Raw genomic sequence first — 18,768 nt, forward strand, 5'->3', positions numbered from 1 at the left:
TCATTAGACAACCAAATGTCAATCCATCCGTCAAATATGAATTTCAAGGGCTCTGATTGGTGTAGTGTAACATTAATTCACTTCACAGTAATGAGTACACCCGCAGCTTTATAGACATTTGAATGAATTCAGTTTCCAAACACTTGTTTCTTGTAGTAAAAAGATTAGTAAATAAAATAAGCTTTTCAGTCATACATGTAAATGTCAAAGGCCTGATGTCAAGATAACTTAATAATGTGATACAGAATTAAATTCATGTTAGACTATAAATGGCACAATGCAGGGGCCTCACTTACCAAACTATACAAACAAAATGCAATGGGGTCTGAAAAGTTGTGTATGCGTGTGCAGTTTGTGACCTATTTAAAAAAAAAACTTGTGCATAAATGTATGGAAACTTAAGCACATTTTGGAGACAATTAATTTTTTTTACGTTGGCAAGGTCAGCAAAAAAAGTGGTGATAACCAGTCCCCATGACTCACCTTTCAAAAAGCATCCGTCAGCATGACTTATTGATATTCATGTAGTTCTTTGCGATCGATAGCCATTTTTAGTTGTTTAACATGTAAAGGGCGGAAAATCACGTGCACACTTTTCTAAGTGGGAGTGTGACTTATCAAGTGAAAATGTCCTAAGAGTGTGAATATTCAGGTCAGATTTTTTTCTAAGTCATACACCATTTTCAGATTTTGTCCATGCGTATGCTTTTGTAAAAATCTTATATACCGAGTGATAAATGAGGCCCCGTTCAGAATGACATCAGGTTTGAAGTAATTTTCCTTTACTGATCATGAAAACATTTGATCAAATGCTAAAAGACAAAGTGATAGAAGAAAAGAGGGCCGGCTGAGAGACGATAGAAACGAGGTAGCCCGGCGAGAGAAACCAAGATGGCGGTTAAAGTCCCTCAGTCATCGTCATCAGAATCCGTGTCGTAGCCCCGGCCCCTGATGGTCTTCTTCTCCACTTTGGTGAACCTGGAGTTAGGCTTCTTTGTGGATGTGGGCGGCTCCATCAGGTTACCGCTAGGAGGAATATCGTATAATTAAAAATAAAAATAAAAATAAAACACCAGTGCAAGGAACCATTTTTGGTGACAGTCAAAATAGATGTCACATATTTCACCACAAAGCAGTAGAACCAAATCAATCACCAAAATAAGCCAGTTACAATTATAAATATAATTAAAAATATATATTGGTATATATTTATATATATTATTACTATATATATATTGGTAAAAAAATGAATTCATAGCAGATTAAAAAAAAAAAGAGATTAGTAATTTTACTATTGCAATGTCTATTTTTAAAGCGCTCAGGTGAATACTTGCATTTCACCATTTACACAACAATAAGACCCGCAATAGCTACAATACACAGTATTCTATAAATGTGCGGGGGGGGATGTCCGGATCACGGAAATGCTCCTCGGATTACATACCTGTAGTTAATAATATCGGCACAGCCCAGTCGCCACTCCAGCATCTCGGTGCTGAACTCGTCTGTGTTCCCCAGGTCGCCGAAGCCGACCACGTAGTCCTTAGACTTGCCGTCGATGAGCAGCGCCAGGGTGGGGATGACTTTGATGCGCAGCCGCTCGGTCAGGAAGGGCGCCTTCTCCACGTTGAGTTTGATGAATTTGGTCTCCACGTGCTTCTTTGCCAGGACGGCCAAGTGTTTGTCCACGATCTTACATCTACACGTATATATGAGATGCAAATCAGCTGCCCCGTGTCATCAAAATCCTTAGGTTTTTTTTTTCCACTGCAAACTCCAATCCCCCCCCCACCAGCTTCATGCGTCACACAAGCCAGAATCGTATCCGCTCGTTTTGCAAGCTTTTCGTCTTGTATCAAGTTAATGCAAACCATCGACAAACTGAATAGATGACAAACTATGTCACAGATTTTGACCTTAGTTCGGCTAGATTTACACAGCAGGTCCAAGTGGCCAATTATGAGTTAATGCCTATATCCAATTTTATTTAATAACCGACAGACCACTAACTAAAGTGGCATATTGCTCTAAATTTTTATATTTATTTATTCTGCAGTGTATATCTCGGTCTTAGTCAAGTAAGAGATTAAAAAAATAAAAAAATAAAAAAACGTGACATCACCTGAAGGTGCTGTTCCTGTAGAAATGGCAGACAACTTTCTTGCTCTCCTTGACCTCACCGAAGAATTCTTTCTCACTGGGAATTTCGCGGTACTCTCCGTGTCCTTTAGACAACCACTCCTGTGATGACAGAAACAAAACAAGAGCTAACATTCTCACTGCAAAAGTGTGTGAGGGAAAAAAAAGAGAAATCCACATGAATAGAAATTAAGGAATTATATTTTAAACTCACAAAGGGCATGGTTAACTCAACAGCAGAGTATATAAGGCATTTGTGGGGGGGTATTTGTTATTACTTATTGATTGACTAGCTAAACTGTATAATAGCACATCAATTTATATAAATATGAGAACAACAATTGTTGCTTTTTAGAGTGATTATCATTATGCACGGAAACACACACTCCCCTTCGGCATAGAGATGTTTAACCTCAATGTGGCTAATCAGGATATCGGACGCCGGACAGTCTTTCATTCGCAAAAAAAGTCCGGGCGTAGACAATCTCACAGACTTATGTGGAAACTATAGAAGCCTGAAAAAAAGGGTGACTTCTAACCACAATGTCTTATACAGCGCCTGTATTAGTGGCAGTACTGAAACACATGCAGTATGCAATCGCATGATTATTATTCCTTGAACCAGTCCCAGTCTGGAGCTGGAGTATGGCATTACTATTTGTGCCTAAGGAACAGCAAGTCAAGCAGGTCGAGGTCTCATTTTGTGATGTTTAAAAAATAAAAAATAAAGATAACTTTCTTTATTTTTGATGGGTGGAGGGTGAGTTCTGAGATTTTATTTTAATATTAATTTATTTGATTTGAGCCTCCTGTACCATCCATCCACATTCGTTCATGTGTGTGCAAAAGGTTAAAAAAAAAAATAAATAATAATAAATAAATAAAAAACATACCTGCTTCTGTTTCTGGGCTTTCTTCAGTGCCTCTAGTCTTCGTTCCCTCATTTTCTCAAAGTCGTCTTCGTCCATTTCGTTGAGTTTGCTCAACTCCGCATCCACCTGATCTTCCACCACCTTGGCGGACTGCATCAGAACCTTGGTGATGCCGTCGATCATGTCGTTGGCCATGGTTGTCCGTGTTATGTCAACCTGAGTGTGAAACAGAGTACGTACGGTTACATTAGAAACATGTGAAACATGAGATCCATTTGTTCGACACATTTCGCTTCCGCTACAACTAATACTATGTTTGGGAGATCAACTAAAATACACAATAAGCTACATTCGTGTATTATGACGCTATTTATGTTATTAGGAAGGAATTACCGGCCTTTAACCTAGCAACGCCTTCGTAACCACCAGTGTGAGGTGAGCGAAAGTTGGAATTGAAACAGACATTGAATTGTATATGAAACACGTATAACGAATACGTATGTAAGTTTAACATAAAAAAACATACTTTAAAACCCGATGTTGTTAGCTACCTGATTGCGATGCTGTAACAAGGAAGAAAGGCGAGCCGATAACGGAAATAACGTCAGAGTGACGCGAAGGTGACAGTGTCGGTACCGACAACGGCTTTACATTTCTGTGGTGCATATTGTACTGCCACGCCACCTACCGCACAGGCGTATGAAAAGTACCCTTCTCAGGCTATGCCTCTCTCGCTCTCGCTCCCTCAAAAAATAAAAAAAAATAAATTGTTATATATATATATATAAAAAAGTTATTAAAAGTTACCTAAAAATGTCCTCAAAGTGATGATAAAATGTCCAAAAAGGAAGAAAAACACAAAATTACCGTATAAAGTACAAAAAATAATAATTTAAAAAAAAGTTGGAAATTTTTATTTTTAAGAAAGCAGAATAGAAAACGTTCAAAAAGTAACCCCAAAATGTCTAAAAACAAAAGAAGGCAGGAAATTACCATATAATGTACACATAATTGGGGGAGAAAAGTCAGAAGGTTCTTTTAAAAAAGGCAGAAAACATTCAAAAACTATAAAATGTCCAAAACCAAAGAAAAAAATCCCCCAAATTACTAACAAATATCCACAAAACTGCAAAGTCAGAAAATTGATAGAAAAAAATTATATATTATATATATATATATATATCATATATACATGTATACATATACATATGCAAACAAGAGGGGGAAAATAGGTGGAAGTGACTTAAGACAAGGACAATCAAATCAGAAGTTTCAGTTTATTATAATCAAGCATTAGAAAACGTTCACAGCTTCAGGTCTTCAGGCACAAGCCAGATTTACAAAGATAAAACTTGGCCCGTTCTAAAATGAGGCCCATTTGCTTTCACCAACACATCAATGAACAGGGGGGAGCAACAACTTGTAAAGTGAACATATACTTCTCAAACATTCATATCCGGAAATATTACACTAATTTGGTTTGCATAATAGCTTTTTTTAAATGTATTTATTTATTTATTTTAAATCCAGCCAAGCACAGATGCATGGATAGGTCATGCAATAGAAATTTGGGCTACAAAGTTAAAAATGTAACAATGTTCAGATCAAACCTACATCCAAAGTGACATCTTTCTTACTAGATTAACACAAAAGAAAAAAAGTAGAGGCATTATACTGCCCTCCTAAGTGCTTTCTTTCCAAAGACCAAAAAGGTCCAGTTTGCAGTTACTAAGAATTCACTAAATGTAAACAATACAAGAGGTAAACCCTTTACTTTAACTGAACAAGTACATACAAAATATTTACATACTTTAATGACAAATATTTGGCACTTTTTTTTGTAAAACATAAAAAAAAGAAACCTCCCCCAAAATGTTTTTTTTTTTAAGGAATATCAGATATGTTCAGATATGAAGAGGGAAATTAAGAGGGAACGTTAAAACATTGCCTGTCCAGTAAAAAAAAAAAAAAAAAGGTTTATTATGGTGACAAGAAAACAAAATCACCTTGCATTATTTCTTGTGTGAATTAAAAAAAAATTGGGATTGTTGAAAGCATGGATTGTGTTCCATTTTGGAGGCTCCACTGGTTTCCAACACAGAATACTACCTAGAAAACATGGAGCGTGTCTCTTACAGTCCTGCCCTGCAGTTGACTTGGTCTTAAAAAGATAAGAAAATTCTACATGTATGCAAAGTGACTTTGAATACAATCATAGCTTTTGCATTTCTGACTTGGCTCATGCTGTAGAAGAAACCATGAATTTTGGTGGATAAGGTTGACCAGCAAAATGCTGTGATCATTGTGCAGCTTACAGAAAAAAGCAGTTGGCCGAATTAAAAAAAAAGGTGGAGAAACTGGCATGGCGATGCTTCATGCGATCCTCAGGGTGCTACCGTAGGTTTGCTGCACAACCACCTGCACATTGTCCACAATGAAGTCAAAGGCCATACTCCACACGGACTCCAACGACTGCTGCATGATCCTGCACACACAAGATGGACAACATATTTTGTTTTCTGTGCTGAACAGAAGCAATAAACTAATCCCTTATTAATCAAACTTGCCTCTTCATGTATTTTATGATCAGATCCAGCTTCTCCAGATCCTTGTCTTCGATTAGATCGGTGCAGTATTTCACCACTTGCAGGATGTCCTCTTCCATGGGGTCTGACACAATGTTACAATGCATTCCGATTTCAACAGTGGAACCTTCAGTCCAAAATCTTCAGGTAAAATAAATCACAAAAAAACGTTTGACTTGTCTGCAAATATCCCTTTTAGGGATCAATAACGTAAACTCACTCTGAATCTGAATAAAAAGAGAATATTCAGACTGTATGGTCTTACTTTTACTTTGTTTTTTTAATTATCATTTTCTTTTTTTTTGGGGGGGGGGGGGTGAAAAGCTCACTCCAAATGATGTCAAGACAAGAATGCAAGAAGAACATTACACTCCAGTGTCCCAAGACTTTTGTCCATTTCACAACGCACATCATGTTGAAGATAAGGCAGACTTGTTTTTACTTTAACGTTTATTGCCTAAAAATGTTTTATAACTTTTTAAAACTATGGAAGGAATTACTTTGATTTCCATTATTTCCTACGGAAAATATGACCCGAATTATTATTATTATAAAAAAAAAAAGCCAAATTCGCACCCTGAAGAATTAAAAAAATACATAAAGATCAATTTGAATGAAGAAATCAGGTATTTAATGGCTTTTTTGATTAGTGTAATGAGCCTATGTGAGTTTCATTTTTTTAATTGAACTACTTAAATAAATAAATAAAACTTCTATGACATGCAAATTAATTGAGATGAAGGTGTATACCTGTCATGGTGGTCACCCATTCCCGTAACAGTGTTTTAATATCCGGTAGCTCAAAGGCTCCGGCCAATGCTGGAGGAGGGCGAAGGATGCATTTTGGCAAAGGCTCTGGGATGTCCTGCTTTGAGGAGGATGTGGACGGACCATTTTCAGCCTGCGCCAGCAAAAAGAGGTACAGCTTATGTTATTAATTTAAAATATTTTTCCGCAAAAATAATCGAGAACCTACCTTTAAGACATTCATAGGCTCCTTAAGTTTAGTAAAAGGCGATGCGATTTTGGCAGGGCTGTTTATCGGGCGGTGCTTCTTTTGAGGCGATGGGCCCTTTTTGGCAGGGCTGGCTGCATTCTTCCTCTTATAGCGCCGCTTCACTCGTCCGATGCAGACTCCTACGGACTGCTTCAGCTGCAAAAGTGCATTCTTCTGCTCCACTGCAGGGAAATAACAACGAGAAAATTAGATCGGGAAAAACAACATTGCACAGTAAATAGAAGTTGAAAGAGACTTCAAAGTCTTACGCATTTTTGTCTGAGGCTGGTTATTTGCAGCACGGTTGTAGGCAGACTTGAGCTCCTCCTGGAGCTCTTTGGGAAGAGCGGCGAACACATCTGGGTCAACCTGCAGTGACGCATCAGAGAAGAAATATTCCACTTTCTTTTGAAATGTATTTATCAGTAGAAAATATCGTCAACTTGTAAAAAATAAAGGCCAAAGTCTTTTCTTTTTAATTGGCAAAAACTTTTTTTTTTTTTTTGCTTTAATAGGGATAGACCAATTATCGGCGAGACCTTTTTATGAATCTGAAGGCTGATAAAGGTGAGCGGTGAATGCTTGACGAAGGTAGTGGATTTAGGGTTTCCATCAGGATTCGTAAGATGTTCACAGACAGTTTTTACTTGTCGCAAAGACATTTCTAACATATTCAGACAATTTTTCACTGTCCGCGAAGATCTTTTGAAACCCTATACGATCCCCTTACGAAAACCCCAAATTAGCTACATTCACATGCATTTGTCGCTCAGTTTAAATTACTATTTTATAGAAAATGATGCTGACACTGGGAACTCCCCACACATCTTATTTAAAAAAAATAAGTTAAAATTAAGGAATTATGTTGAAAATTTGGAAAACTTTATTTACAGTAGAAAACCTTAGGGACAATTTACTTGCTTATTTGTTAACTCATTCACTCTCAGACATTTTCACTGAAGCAACCCCCTTTGCTCCCAGCTGGATTACTGGATTTTGACAGATTTTGCAAGGCCCACAGAATATTGTGTTTTATTGCTATAAAAACATGGAACCTACCAAAAGAAAGATTTGAGTCTATTTTTATCTGTTTTGCAGCAATTGACGTTAGAATATAGCACAGTTTCATCATTATTTACAAACCTGTTGAAAACAGTGGGGAAAAGAGCTTTTTGCAACATGGCCCTGATTGATCTCAAACAAACAAACATTTTCTTTTATAATAACTATCATTGCTTTGAGCGACTTCTTCATGTCAGAGGCTGCATCAAAGCCTTCTGTATGCTCCAGCAGAAAAAAAAAAAAACATAAATAGCGTATAAATACATTTTGGGGACCATGGCAATATTTAAAATAGAATGTTTTTATACGTTTTTGGGAGCAAATTAATTAATTTAGCTTAAGACATGCTGATGACCCTGGAGTTGCCCTGTAATTTATGTTATATTTTTTAAACAAAGCATATACATTCTTTATGTGTTTCAAATAAAAATACATTATTTATTTATTTTTTCTATTTTGACGCTAATATTTTCTCTCCTGAACCAGGATGTTAACTGGAAACAGGTTATTCTTGAGAACCTGTTCCCAGTAATTCAATTTAAACAAAATATTTGCACAGAAGAAGATTATTTTGGTTTTGAACTTTCCCAACATGGCATCAAAGCGGGAGAACTCTAAAGTCTGCCTATATTTGGTGCAATTAATTGTTAGTGCCCCATCTTGAAAAATAAAATAAAATAAACGAATGTGTCACTGATCAGTCACTATGTACCTGGGAGTAGTTAGGCAGCTCCAAAACAATTCCTAGACTGTCCGGCTGGTTTGGAATCTGTAGTACTAGCGCTCCAGGCGATGCAGAGGGTTTGTTCAGTGCAGGAGGAGGCGAGGCCGGCCGTGACTTGGGACTCGAAAGCTGTGGACTGGCAGGACGGCGGTGGTTTGTTTGTTTGCCTTCTCTACAAGTCCACGACTGCTCCACTTGTAATCTAAGCTCTGCGGGCAGGGCTTCTAACACGGACCGATCCACCTTAGATATCATATAAACAATGCGTGTGTGTATTGAGAAAACCACACAAATTGAGCCCAACTGAGGACTTACCTGTGAAGGCGAGGGGATTTCGATACTGAAGTCGAGACGTGTACTGGGGTGTGTGGGCGTTTGTCGGCATTCTTCATGTTCTTCGCTTGTTCCTGGAACTGATGCATTGGGAGACTGAGGACACTCACTGGAGCCACGCGACACAGCTCCGATCGGGGGAGTCTTTGCCTGACGTTTGTTGTCACCAGCATCTGTGACATAGATATTGCTGTTTTTAAAGTTTAAAAAACATCAACTGTAAATACTGTATATCAACAAATCAAGACCAAAAGCTGGTTCCACGTTACACATTCCAGAACGGCTCCTGTTCCAGTGTGGTCAAATGGAAAAGGAGCTAAAGATGCCTACCTTTGCTGGTTGATGCATGGCCGAGCAACATCTCTTTGATGGAGCGTGTCTGAATCCCGTTAACATTAGTGTGAGCAGATTGGCTTCCCTCAAGAAGCTGGATCTGGATGCCCAGGCCTCGGAGGTCCTGCACTGGCAACTTCATAGCGTGGAGCATCTTGATGACTGTAGCTGCAATCAGCTGGCCGCTGTCAGTCGACTGTGCTAGCATCACTGTCCTAAACGAAGGATGAGATCGAAAAGAAAATTCATACAACACCTAATGCAAAGCAATTTAAAACTGCCACCATATGACAAAATAATACAGTTTGTAGGAAACTCCTTCTTACTTGGCAAAGTTGTGACATATGCCATGGCCGCCGTATTTCGCAGTCTCTTGGGGTGCGCCCTCTTTGCGGACCATGACCTTGAGTGTCACTCTGCGACCTTGCAGCCCGGCTTCTTGTAGACGATGCTGCACCTCCATGGACAAGCTGGACAGGAAAGACTCTGCCTCATCGACCTAAAGAGCAATAAGGATAAGACATGAGAAATGTACAACACACCACTGCAAACTACAACCAGTATATTACACATTATGTTACAGGGAACATATCGTATAAAAATACAGAAGGGTTTTTGACTGACTTATGAGTTTTCCGAAACATGATCAGTCACTCGGTTGATTTTTTTTTGCTACAAACAAAAATTTGAGGTACTTGCAAGAGTCGCATTAAAAGGCAAGAAAAAGGGTGTGTAAAGGATGCTGTAATTTCTCATAACTGTTATGGGGTAGATGCCACAGACTTACGACGGGTTTCACACATCAGCGTCATTTCCGGCCACTGATGGCCGCGTTCCAACACGCGCCCATCAACTCTCTGAAATGCTTCGGACAATTCGGACAGACACACTACACACTCGCACCCGTCGGGTACAAAGGCGGAAGCGCAAGAACAGGAAACGGATACAAAGCTGGTGTGAAAACCAGGAAGTCGGAATTCCCGCCTCCTCCATGGCATATACCCCATAGAATGTTATTGTTATTGAGACATGTGGGAACCATTTGAAATTGTGAAAAACTGCAAAACATGTCTCCTTTGAATGTGTTGCTGTATAACACTGCATATCAAAAATAAGCATTATTTTCATTGTGAAGGTGGAATTTTGAAAATGGATCTGGATTATGCACGGGACTAAATAAAGTGTCCAGTGAGTGTCAGTCATACCTTTTTAAAGCGTATATTGTAGTTCATCTCTGCCGACACGGATTTCCTCTCCTTCTCGTAGCGGACGGGTCGGTCATCGAGACCCCTGCAGAAACGGAAGAGTGTTTGTCCTGATCGTGGTCCAAACTTCTTCTGTAGCTGAGTCAGAGAAACGTGACGGAGGTCCCCGCATGATTTGACCCCAATAGCTGTCAGCTTTCTGCCCATGACAGGCCCCACACCTGGAAAGAAAAGGGCAAAAACAATACTTAATGAAAGCTATAATCTCAACCAACAGGAGGCGCTGTATCTACCTGGTAAACTGGTCACAGGCAGGTCCCTGATAAAATCGTCCACTTCCTCTGACTTTAAGAAGTACTGCCCATCGGGCTTGGCCTTGCGCGTCGAAAGCCTGGCCAACAAAATGTTGGACCCTGAACAGTTCATGAGGAGGAGTGAATTCCAAAAGTTGCTCCAATTGATACACCCAAAGACAAACTCACCCATGCCAATTGAAGCGCAGCATCCCGTTTTCTCCTTGATGTCTGCTCTGATTGCTTTGGCCAGATCCTCTGGGTCGACCCCCAACTCGGCTATGAGACCAGAGGCGTCCAGCAGAACTTCGTCACAGCTCAGAGCCTCGATGTCGTGAGTGTAACTGCAACCACCAGAATAAGAACGTGTCCACTGCGTAATTTGTCTTTTTACTGACACATCCACACAGATTTCAGCACGGATTTGGAGCGGCTTTAGTTGTGCTGCTTTGGGTGATGACAAATAGGAGACAATAGGTGGACCAAATAAATTTGGAAAAGGGATCTTGGCGACAGCTGTTGTGCATGCATAGCAGAGCAGAGAGCAGTTACGCAAGGAGGAAGAAAAAATGAATGTGCATTGTGTGGCCAAGACATGCACATCAGAAGAAGCTATGGTACACAGTCATAATGAATTTAGTAATAAAGTAAGGATGCACAAACTATAAAACTACTGTTTTGGTATGGGTTTAAAGGCATTTCCATTCATTCAATGGGGAAAGATGATTTGAGATCCGAATGCTTTAAAAGCGGAAGTCATTTTTTTTCTAAACATACAATATGTTCTCTATGCACCCCCACGAGTCTAACCATGATATTCTGGTAAATATTGCATTTGTGGAATATGAATTAAGCAGCAAAATCCACCTGTTTTTATTCATCACGTGACGTTCGCAAGCTGAGCGCTGAGCAACTGCGATGTCATATTTCAGTTGACAGAAAATGGCAAAATGGCCGCCCCTGAGGTGGATAACAACTGGAAGATTTTGCTGATTAATTCATATTTCACAAACACAATATTAATCAGAAACTGTGTTTAGACTAGAGGGGCTGCATAGAACACTTTTGACGATCCCAGAGCTTGTATTTCAAGGCACCACTACTTTTCAAAAGAGACTCGATTCAAGCCCTTCCTCTTACCCAGCTAAAGTCTCATACATGGTGAGAGCCACCTCCTTGTAGGCGTCAAAGTCATACGGGACAGACTGAAGAGTGGGACACAGCTGTTTGGCTTTACCAAAAAACATCCCGTTCTTCACACCTGCCTGCCTGTGAGTGAACGCCGATGCCACAGTTAGTCAATCAGTAAGTGAATGTTGTTGAGAAACGCAACGATACATTTTGCACGTCTCACCTTGCAGCATAGCTACAGGATGCAATCTCCGCCATGGAAAGAGCAGCATTCTGGTCTACTCCATTAACGTGGGCTTCGGCACACTCTTGTGGAGCAGCATCATGTAAATACGCAAACTCTTTGTCCGTGAGGCAAAATAATGTGCATCTTTTGTAATATTTAGGTGAAATTGAAAGGGATATTTAAAGATATGAAACCATTCTAACCTGGTGGAGCCAGAGTGCGTTTCCTCTGGTAGTACTGCTGCTCCAGCTGTGGGTTGGCCCCTGGTCTTAAAGGCACATGCATGTGCCCACGGTTACTAGTCACAGCTACAGGCTTATCTGTGACGGGGAAGAAAAAAAAACAGATATTGTAATATTCTGGCAACTTTATTCAGATGCATTACACCGCAACTACTGCCCCTACTCCAATGCATGGCCCCTAAACAGCTTGATAAATCTCTATGATTGAGATCTTTTAAAGATTTTTTTTTTTATCGATTTTTGAAAAGTTTTTTTATGTGTACAATTTTAGTAAGCTAACTTTTATATTGGTTGTTTGTTTTAAAATGTCTTTAGTTGTTTTGTTTTTAAATGCTTTTAAAGGATGTACTTTTAGTTATTTAAAGCACATTGGGTAACCTTGTGTATGAAATGTGCTATATAAATAGAGCTCTCCTGCCTTGCCTCTACTCACTATTAATGCATTTCCAAAAGCAAAAGCAGACATTTCAGTATCATTTCAACCTGCTCAGTTGGGCGCAAATACCATATGTGACTACATTTACATGCAGTCAATATACAGGTTACGGTCAGAATTCTGGTTTCTGAAACAATCGAGGTAACACGTTTACATACGTGGTGGAAAGAGTTACTCCCGTTTACATGCTCATTTGTGCTCGATTGGAATCAACCGTTCTGACCTCGACGCGCGGACAACGTAATTAAGTAAATAACGTCATATCCGCTTTTAACTTACGATACGTTCAATAAAAGACATTTATGTCGCTCACCACGCTAAATAAAGTAGTCGGGTTTCCTCTCCACTCCAGAAGTGTGGTCCTTTGCTGCAAGTAAGCGTCATGTTTGTTGACAACGGCTTGAGTATTTCCGGTGGGTTAAACGCCAGAAGCACGGACTTATATACTTGTATTTAGTGTAGGTCTATATTGACACAAAATGTGGCGTTTTGGCCGTAGAGAAACAAAATAACGCATCGGAGAAATCAATGTATTTGAGGGAGGCTCCTTTCGCAAGTAGGACGGAGCAAGTCGTGACTACATAGACCAAGATTCCTTGCAAATCAAATCGGCGAAGAAGACGAAGAAAAAAATAGCGAGCATGCGCATAGCGAAAAACAATGCGAGATATTACAAACGTGTTTACATGAGCATGAATTCCGGCTATGAAAGGAGTAACCAAGGGCTCTTATTCAGGTTTTTAAAAACCCGAAAAAGAGCATATTCGGGTTATTACGCGTGTTTTCATGACATTTCAAAACACGAATATTGCCAATATTCTGGTTTTTAGTCTGTGTGACAAGCGCTTCTCGTTCATTGGCTGAGCAGATTTGTCTTCATCATAGGGAAGGAAAGACTAGATTTTTTAAGAAGTAAAATAAAAAGTCAAGCCAAAGTAAATTGTTGGTGTGTTTTTAGCAATTTAAAGTGGTCTCCATCTTTTTTTTTTTGCGACACAGACTGGTTTAATGTAAAAACATTTTCACAGACTGGTACAGAAACAAAAAAACTAAAAAATCAGCATTATGCTCAATGTAGTTATTGTGATTAGTGGGAGCCAATATGGCTGCAATTATTTTTTTTTTTTTTAAAGGCATTACCTTTGAGTTCAGGTCGATGTCGGATCCCAACAGACACAAAAAAACAATCCATGTCCACATGGAGGATGCAAGATTTAACTGCAAAGTGTGTCTGTGTATCTGCCAAAAGGGGAAAACAGGAAATAAATCAGGAGAGTTTTTTTTACAAATATCAAATTTATCGTGCATTTGTCGTTTTTCCTACCTTGGCTTTCAAAAGCACGCTGGGCCACCAATTTCCGAAGTCGCTCTTTGCCCGGAAAGGAGGCACCGCCCGCCGCCTTTCGCTTGTTGTGCAGTTCGTTGACATACTCGGAAAAGCCGGTCCTCCACGTGGAGATCTGGTGTAAACGCGAGTGAGCGTAGTACTCTGAGATCAGGCCGTTCGTCTGCGCCGAAAGCTGAGAAGCAGACTCGGCCGCCGCCACGTTGGAATGAGGTCGGGGAGACCCAGACGCCACCGTGCTGGGATGAGGTCGGACTGTTGAGTTGCATTCCGAGGCAGGGTAGGATGAAAAGGCATTATGGTGACATCCGTTCAGACGCGTGGGAATGTGTGGATGCGATGGTGGAGAATGAGGAATTTTGTCAGGATTTGTCTCTTGTGTTAATTTAAGTGCATCTTTTGAACATGATTCCTCAAGACAAACAGGCAACAGGTCAGACTGCTTTGGGGGACTGTTGGGGAACTCATACGGGTCTAAATTGTTCTGGAAACTCTCTTTTCTTTCAGGGCTCGGGATTCTGCATTCACTCAGGTCCTTGGGAACAAAACGTTTGTCTATAACCAGCTCCTTTGACTTTAAGGCACCATTAAAAAGATGAGTGTGTCCATTGGTGAGGGAGGAAACGGCTTTGATGCACTCTGGTATTAGGTCTGCTGCTGAGGTCTGCAATGATCCATTCCTGCAAGTTAATAACAAATGGAAATGATTTAAATAAGAAAAAGAACATTTAAATAGTACATTTTGAAACCAATGAATAAAATCAATAAAAATTATCTTGATTTATTTTTTTGCATAATCGCCCAGCCCTACATCCAGGTTTGCCTTTATGTACGCTTATTTCCAGCCTTAAGCCCTAACACTCCAACAAAATTAGAAAACAATGTTGTCTTTTAAAGACATACTCACACGCTTAGTTCCACTTCCTTGTGTCTCCTCTTGTGCATACTGCAAGAGGTTTGAGGTTCAGGTTGGTCTGCACTCTGTGGCTGCAGAGCATGAGGTGATAGGTGCTTCGAGGGGCTTGAATTAAATAGCGGGTTAAGGGAATTAGAACTGCTGCAGTGTCTCGGTTCGACACCAAAGTGGCTGTGCTCAGGGTCTGGGTGAAATGATGCCGGGGGGCAAAGATGTGAGTGCGGTGAGGGGCTCTTGTGGATGGATACTTGCTGCTTGTGAGAGGGGTAACTGGAGTTCGAAATCTCCTGGTTAGGAACACTGTGGTGACTGTGACTGGGTCCAGCGATTTCTGAGGTCTGATGCTGCTTTATAGCCGTAAACAGTGGCCCTTTGTGTTTAGCGTACAGTTGGTAGTGCAAGTAAGGGAGGAGATGCCCTGCTTTAATGCTGTTTTAAAGAAAAAGACAAGATAATAACTCTCAAATGTTGAAATGATGTGTGCAGTTGTGCACTGTAGATGAACTCACCTGTCAGTGATCCAGCCGGGCTTGATGACCTTTTCACCTTTCAGCTTCTGAATTTTGCTGTTTGGCAAATTGTTGGCTATGATGTGGGTGGTCTTGGAGCGGGAATAGTAGACGTGGAACTGCCCGCCGTGCAGCAGCATCAGCCGGCGGAGCTCATCTGCACTTGGTTCTACATACACGGTAGTAGTAAATGGAAATAATAAATAAACTGTAATTTTAGTATGTAAAATGCTACCAGCGGCCGCGCTTGGGAATCATTTGGTGATCTAACCCCCCAATTCCAACCTTTGATGCTGAGTGTTAAGCAGGGAGGCAGATGGGTCCCATTTTAAGAGTCTTTGGTATGACCTGGCCAGGGATTGAACCCACGACCTCTCAGTCTCAGGGCGGACACTCTACCACTAGTCCACTGAGTTTAAACAAAATTTTGACTTGTCTTTTGAATGACAAAAATAATGAAGAAAGATGTCTTTTTGTCGTGTGTTGCGATCTCATGTACGCTTAGAAAATCTGAAGATATGTCACCTGTGTAGCCGTTAACATAGATGGCCACCCCAGTGAAAATGTAGGAAGATCCGTCCCTCTGCTTCTCTCTGGGAGCATCGCTTTTAAACTGCTCCTCCAACTTTGAGACCTTGGCGGCCATGTAGCCGCCCTGCAAACAAGAATGGGAATAGAGTTATAGAATATAGTTGGGAATGTAAACGCAGATACACAGAGCGAACACTGTGTCCCATATCATAACATATCTCGTGAGACCCGTGAGTTTAGTTAACATTTTATGGATTAACTCTGCGTATGAGTTTCAAAGTCATACGTTACTTCATCATTAGAGTTGGTATATAATTTGTAAATTGTTTCTGCTAAAGAGTGTTCGACTTTTTACAATTGTACATCATTAAAAGCATGATGCATTAAGTCGGTGTGTGCTTTTATTTAATTTTAGATTCATATACATTTGTTTGCTCACCCTCTCGGCCCAACCATTGTCACCGCTGGCATTGGCTTTCTTCTTGGTCCACACATCTCGACTCATACTGAGCTACCTGAAAACACAAACAGACACGTCAAAATTGGATACCATAAAGACTGTAGGAAACAGGACTTTGCTGCAAATTATTGAACAACAGTGAATTAAAAGTGAAGTTTGATTGGGAAATAAGGGAATAAAAAAACTGTGATAATATGAGCAAGTTAAAGCGCGTTTTCAACTGTGCAATATTTTGAGGTTACGTTGCACGGGTGTAGTTTCTGCCATACTAACTGATTTCCATTTGATTGTTTCAGATGTGCGATCTTGATTTTTTTTTTTTTTACAAATATTTACTGTAATTATAAATGACATTAACTAGCTTACACAGCAGTGTAATAATTAGGGCTGGGTTTAATTAAAAAAAAAAAAAATGATATATCGATATCAAATCGATATTCGTTTTCATAGCCCAATATCGATTCATAAAACCATGAATAATCTATACTTTTAATACCCAACCACCCCCCCCCCCCACACACACACACACAACTTAAATTAATGTGCCTTCTCGGCTCACGAGGACATTTATTTTATAAAAAAATTTAACCATGGAAACGGACTCCGTTCAAAAACTTGTTGTTCAAATGTGCTCTTCTGTTATTCAGAGTACCCAAAAAGTGCCCAGTGTTTTTGCCACTTTATTTGCATTGGATTCAATTTTAAATGCAAATATTCTTCTTTTTTTTCCCCCATACTAATGCACCAAGTAAGAGCAAGATTCTATTATTTGCAGCATTGGTACTTCTTCCATACAAAATTAAAATTGGTACCGCATGAAATCCTTAACTGAATCGAATATCAATGCAAATCGTGAATCGAATCGAATCGGGCCCTTCTGAATGGAATCAAATCGATTTTGGAAATCTAAATCGATACCCAGCCTTAGTAATAATAATAAATCGTCAGGCAGCACACTCCGTTATTGCTGTAGCTATTGTTTATCATTTCACTGTTTTGTATTTATGGCCTGGAAGTGTTTCAGCATACAAATATTTAATGTAGAGGTGCAACAAGTAGTCGATCAATCGATAACTAAATGACTTTCTCCGATTCATCAAGTAATCTAATATAATATAATAATCGTAGTTGCAGTAGTAATTTTTACAGTCATTTTGACTATTTGGAGACTCAAAGGCCAAGCGGTGTGCGGGGTAAAAATGCATGGGCAAAAGATGGTACGTTAAGTTAACATGTATTGTTTTTAATTTGATTTTTTAATACTCATGTCTAAGAAGAGAATTTTTATACGAATAATTCCCTGCGTCAAGTGATGGACTACAGTTCGTTCCGACTTGCATACAAATTCGGGGAACTCCGTCGTAAATCGAAAACAGCTTGTCTACGCGTGTTGTTAGTAAAATCGTGAGCAATATCAAAACAAGTCAACCTTGCAACGGTAATACATTACTGTGCACGTGTTGTGAACAACTCAAGAGGCATGTCTGGGCACCTCCACAGCTCATGTCAACTTATAAATGAAAAGCAAAGAATGGCGTGCACTTTGTTAGCTAATATTAGCCTAGCGCGACCCTCAGCTGGCAAGGCAAGCAGAACAGAGTTCACATCAGTTCAAGGCAAAATATTCCAAGCAAGCGTGAGCTAATCGCTAGCGGCACGTTACTGCTGCATAATGAACTAGCAAATAAGTAGGCGCTGAAAACACGTCGCGTCGTAAAAACGTGGCCATGTGACAACATGGCACGTCGTGTACCTTTTGTGCTGTCAAAAATGAGGTGTGAATTAGCCACACAGCAGACTTGCCTCCGCATATGAAGCTGTCCGCAAGCTCAGCCGTCAAACCTTCGAAGAATCTCCCAGACAGTATCCGCCTTTTGTTGTCCTTGCTCCGCTTCAATAACCTTACTTAGTCATGGTTACACTCCGGGTCCTCGAACATGTTCTACATCCCGTCAGCTCTCCATTGCTACCACTTCTCAGATGATCCCTTTTGCTTTCCATCCTATCTGTCATCTGTGCTAAAATAACGTATATAGAGCAGAGTTCCGGTATCGTTTCAAAATAAAACAACAGGTGAGGTAAAAAACCCTAATGTGCCTTATTGTCGGATAGCTTCTGGCAACAACCGGAAATCTAACTGACCTAGAAACCTAGTTGTCGGCCAACTTGGTTTAGCTCGTCGCCCATTCACCTGAATTAACTCTTGGCACATTTCCACCGAAAGGAAAAAAGTATATTCGTGGCTTTATGTATATGTCAGTTTCGAAAGGTAACTGGCCAAACACCTGATTGTCGACACCCACCGCGAGTTTTAAAAAGTCAAGAGTGTATCTTGTGTTGGTAATGTTTACACGCTCTCTCTCTTGCTTTGCAGACAGACAGTCGATAGGGCCGTCTGGGATTTTTTTTATTTTTTATGTTTGTCCTCA

The 18,768-nt window shown here is 40.0% G+C and overlaps 2 protein-coding genes across 5 annotated transcripts; both read right to left on the bottom strand.

The window, feature by feature from the left end:
• Positions 1-91: 91 nt before the first annotated feature.
• On the bottom strand, positions 92-3,714 carry txndc9 (thioredoxin domain containing 9). 3 transcript variants are annotated; one of them, XM_077579909.1, is made up of 5 exons: positions 3,563-3,714; positions 3,033-3,227; positions 2,123-2,241; positions 1,445-1,699; positions 92-1,026 (listed from the first exon to the last, which is right to left on the bottom strand). In XM_077579909.1, exons 2-5 carry the CDS (start codon positions 3,204-3,206, stop codon positions 909-911), a joined length of 666 nt encoding a protein of 221 aa, XP_077436035.1. In that variant the 5' UTR covers positions 3,207-3,227; positions 3,563-3,714; the 3' UTR covers positions 92-908. The 3 variants fall into 3 exon arrangements, with proteins under 3 accessions (XP_077436035.1, XP_077436036.1, XP_077436037.1); XM_077579910.1 differs by having other exon boundaries at positions 3,538-3,586; XM_077579911.1 differs by lacking the exon at positions 3,563-3,714 and adding an exon at positions 3,405-3,426.
• A 555-nt stretch (positions 3,715-4,269) lies between these two features.
• On the bottom strand, positions 4,270-18,332 carry rev1 (REV1 DNA directed polymerase). 2 transcript variants are annotated; one of them, XM_077580769.1, is made up of 22 exons: positions 18,143-18,332; positions 16,319-16,394; positions 15,874-16,003; positions 15,349-15,517; positions 14,831-15,268; positions 13,903-14,603; positions 13,719-13,817; positions 12,104-12,220; positions 11,898-11,982; positions 11,684-11,812; positions 10,733-10,887; positions 10,544-10,663; positions 10,251-10,471; positions 9,372-9,544; positions 9,043-9,260; positions 8,695-8,885; positions 8,368-8,622; positions 6,863-6,962; positions 6,573-6,775; positions 6,347-6,497; positions 5,579-5,681; positions 4,270-5,496 (listed from the first exon to the last, which is right to left on the bottom strand). In XM_077580769.1, the coding sequence occupies exons 2-22, from the start codon at positions 16,382-16,384 to the stop codon at positions 5,385-5,387; spliced, it is 3,936 nt and encodes a 1,311-aa protein (XP_077436895.1). In that variant the 5' UTR covers positions 16,385-16,394; positions 18,143-18,332; the 3' UTR covers positions 4,270-5,384. The 2 variants fall into 2 exon arrangements, with proteins under 2 accessions (XP_077436895.1, XP_077436894.1); XM_077580768.1 differs by having other exon boundaries at positions 11,898-12,015.
• Between the last annotated feature and the right edge of the window lie 436 nt (positions 18,333-18,768).

The sequence above is a fragment of the Vanacampus margaritifer genome, chromosome 11 (assembly GCF_051991255.1).
Source record: "Vanacampus margaritifer isolate UIUO_Vmar chromosome 11, RoL_Vmar_1.0, whole genome shotgun sequence".
NCBI lineage: Eukaryota > Metazoa > Chordata > Actinopteri > Syngnathiformes > Syngnathidae > Vanacampus > Vanacampus margaritifer.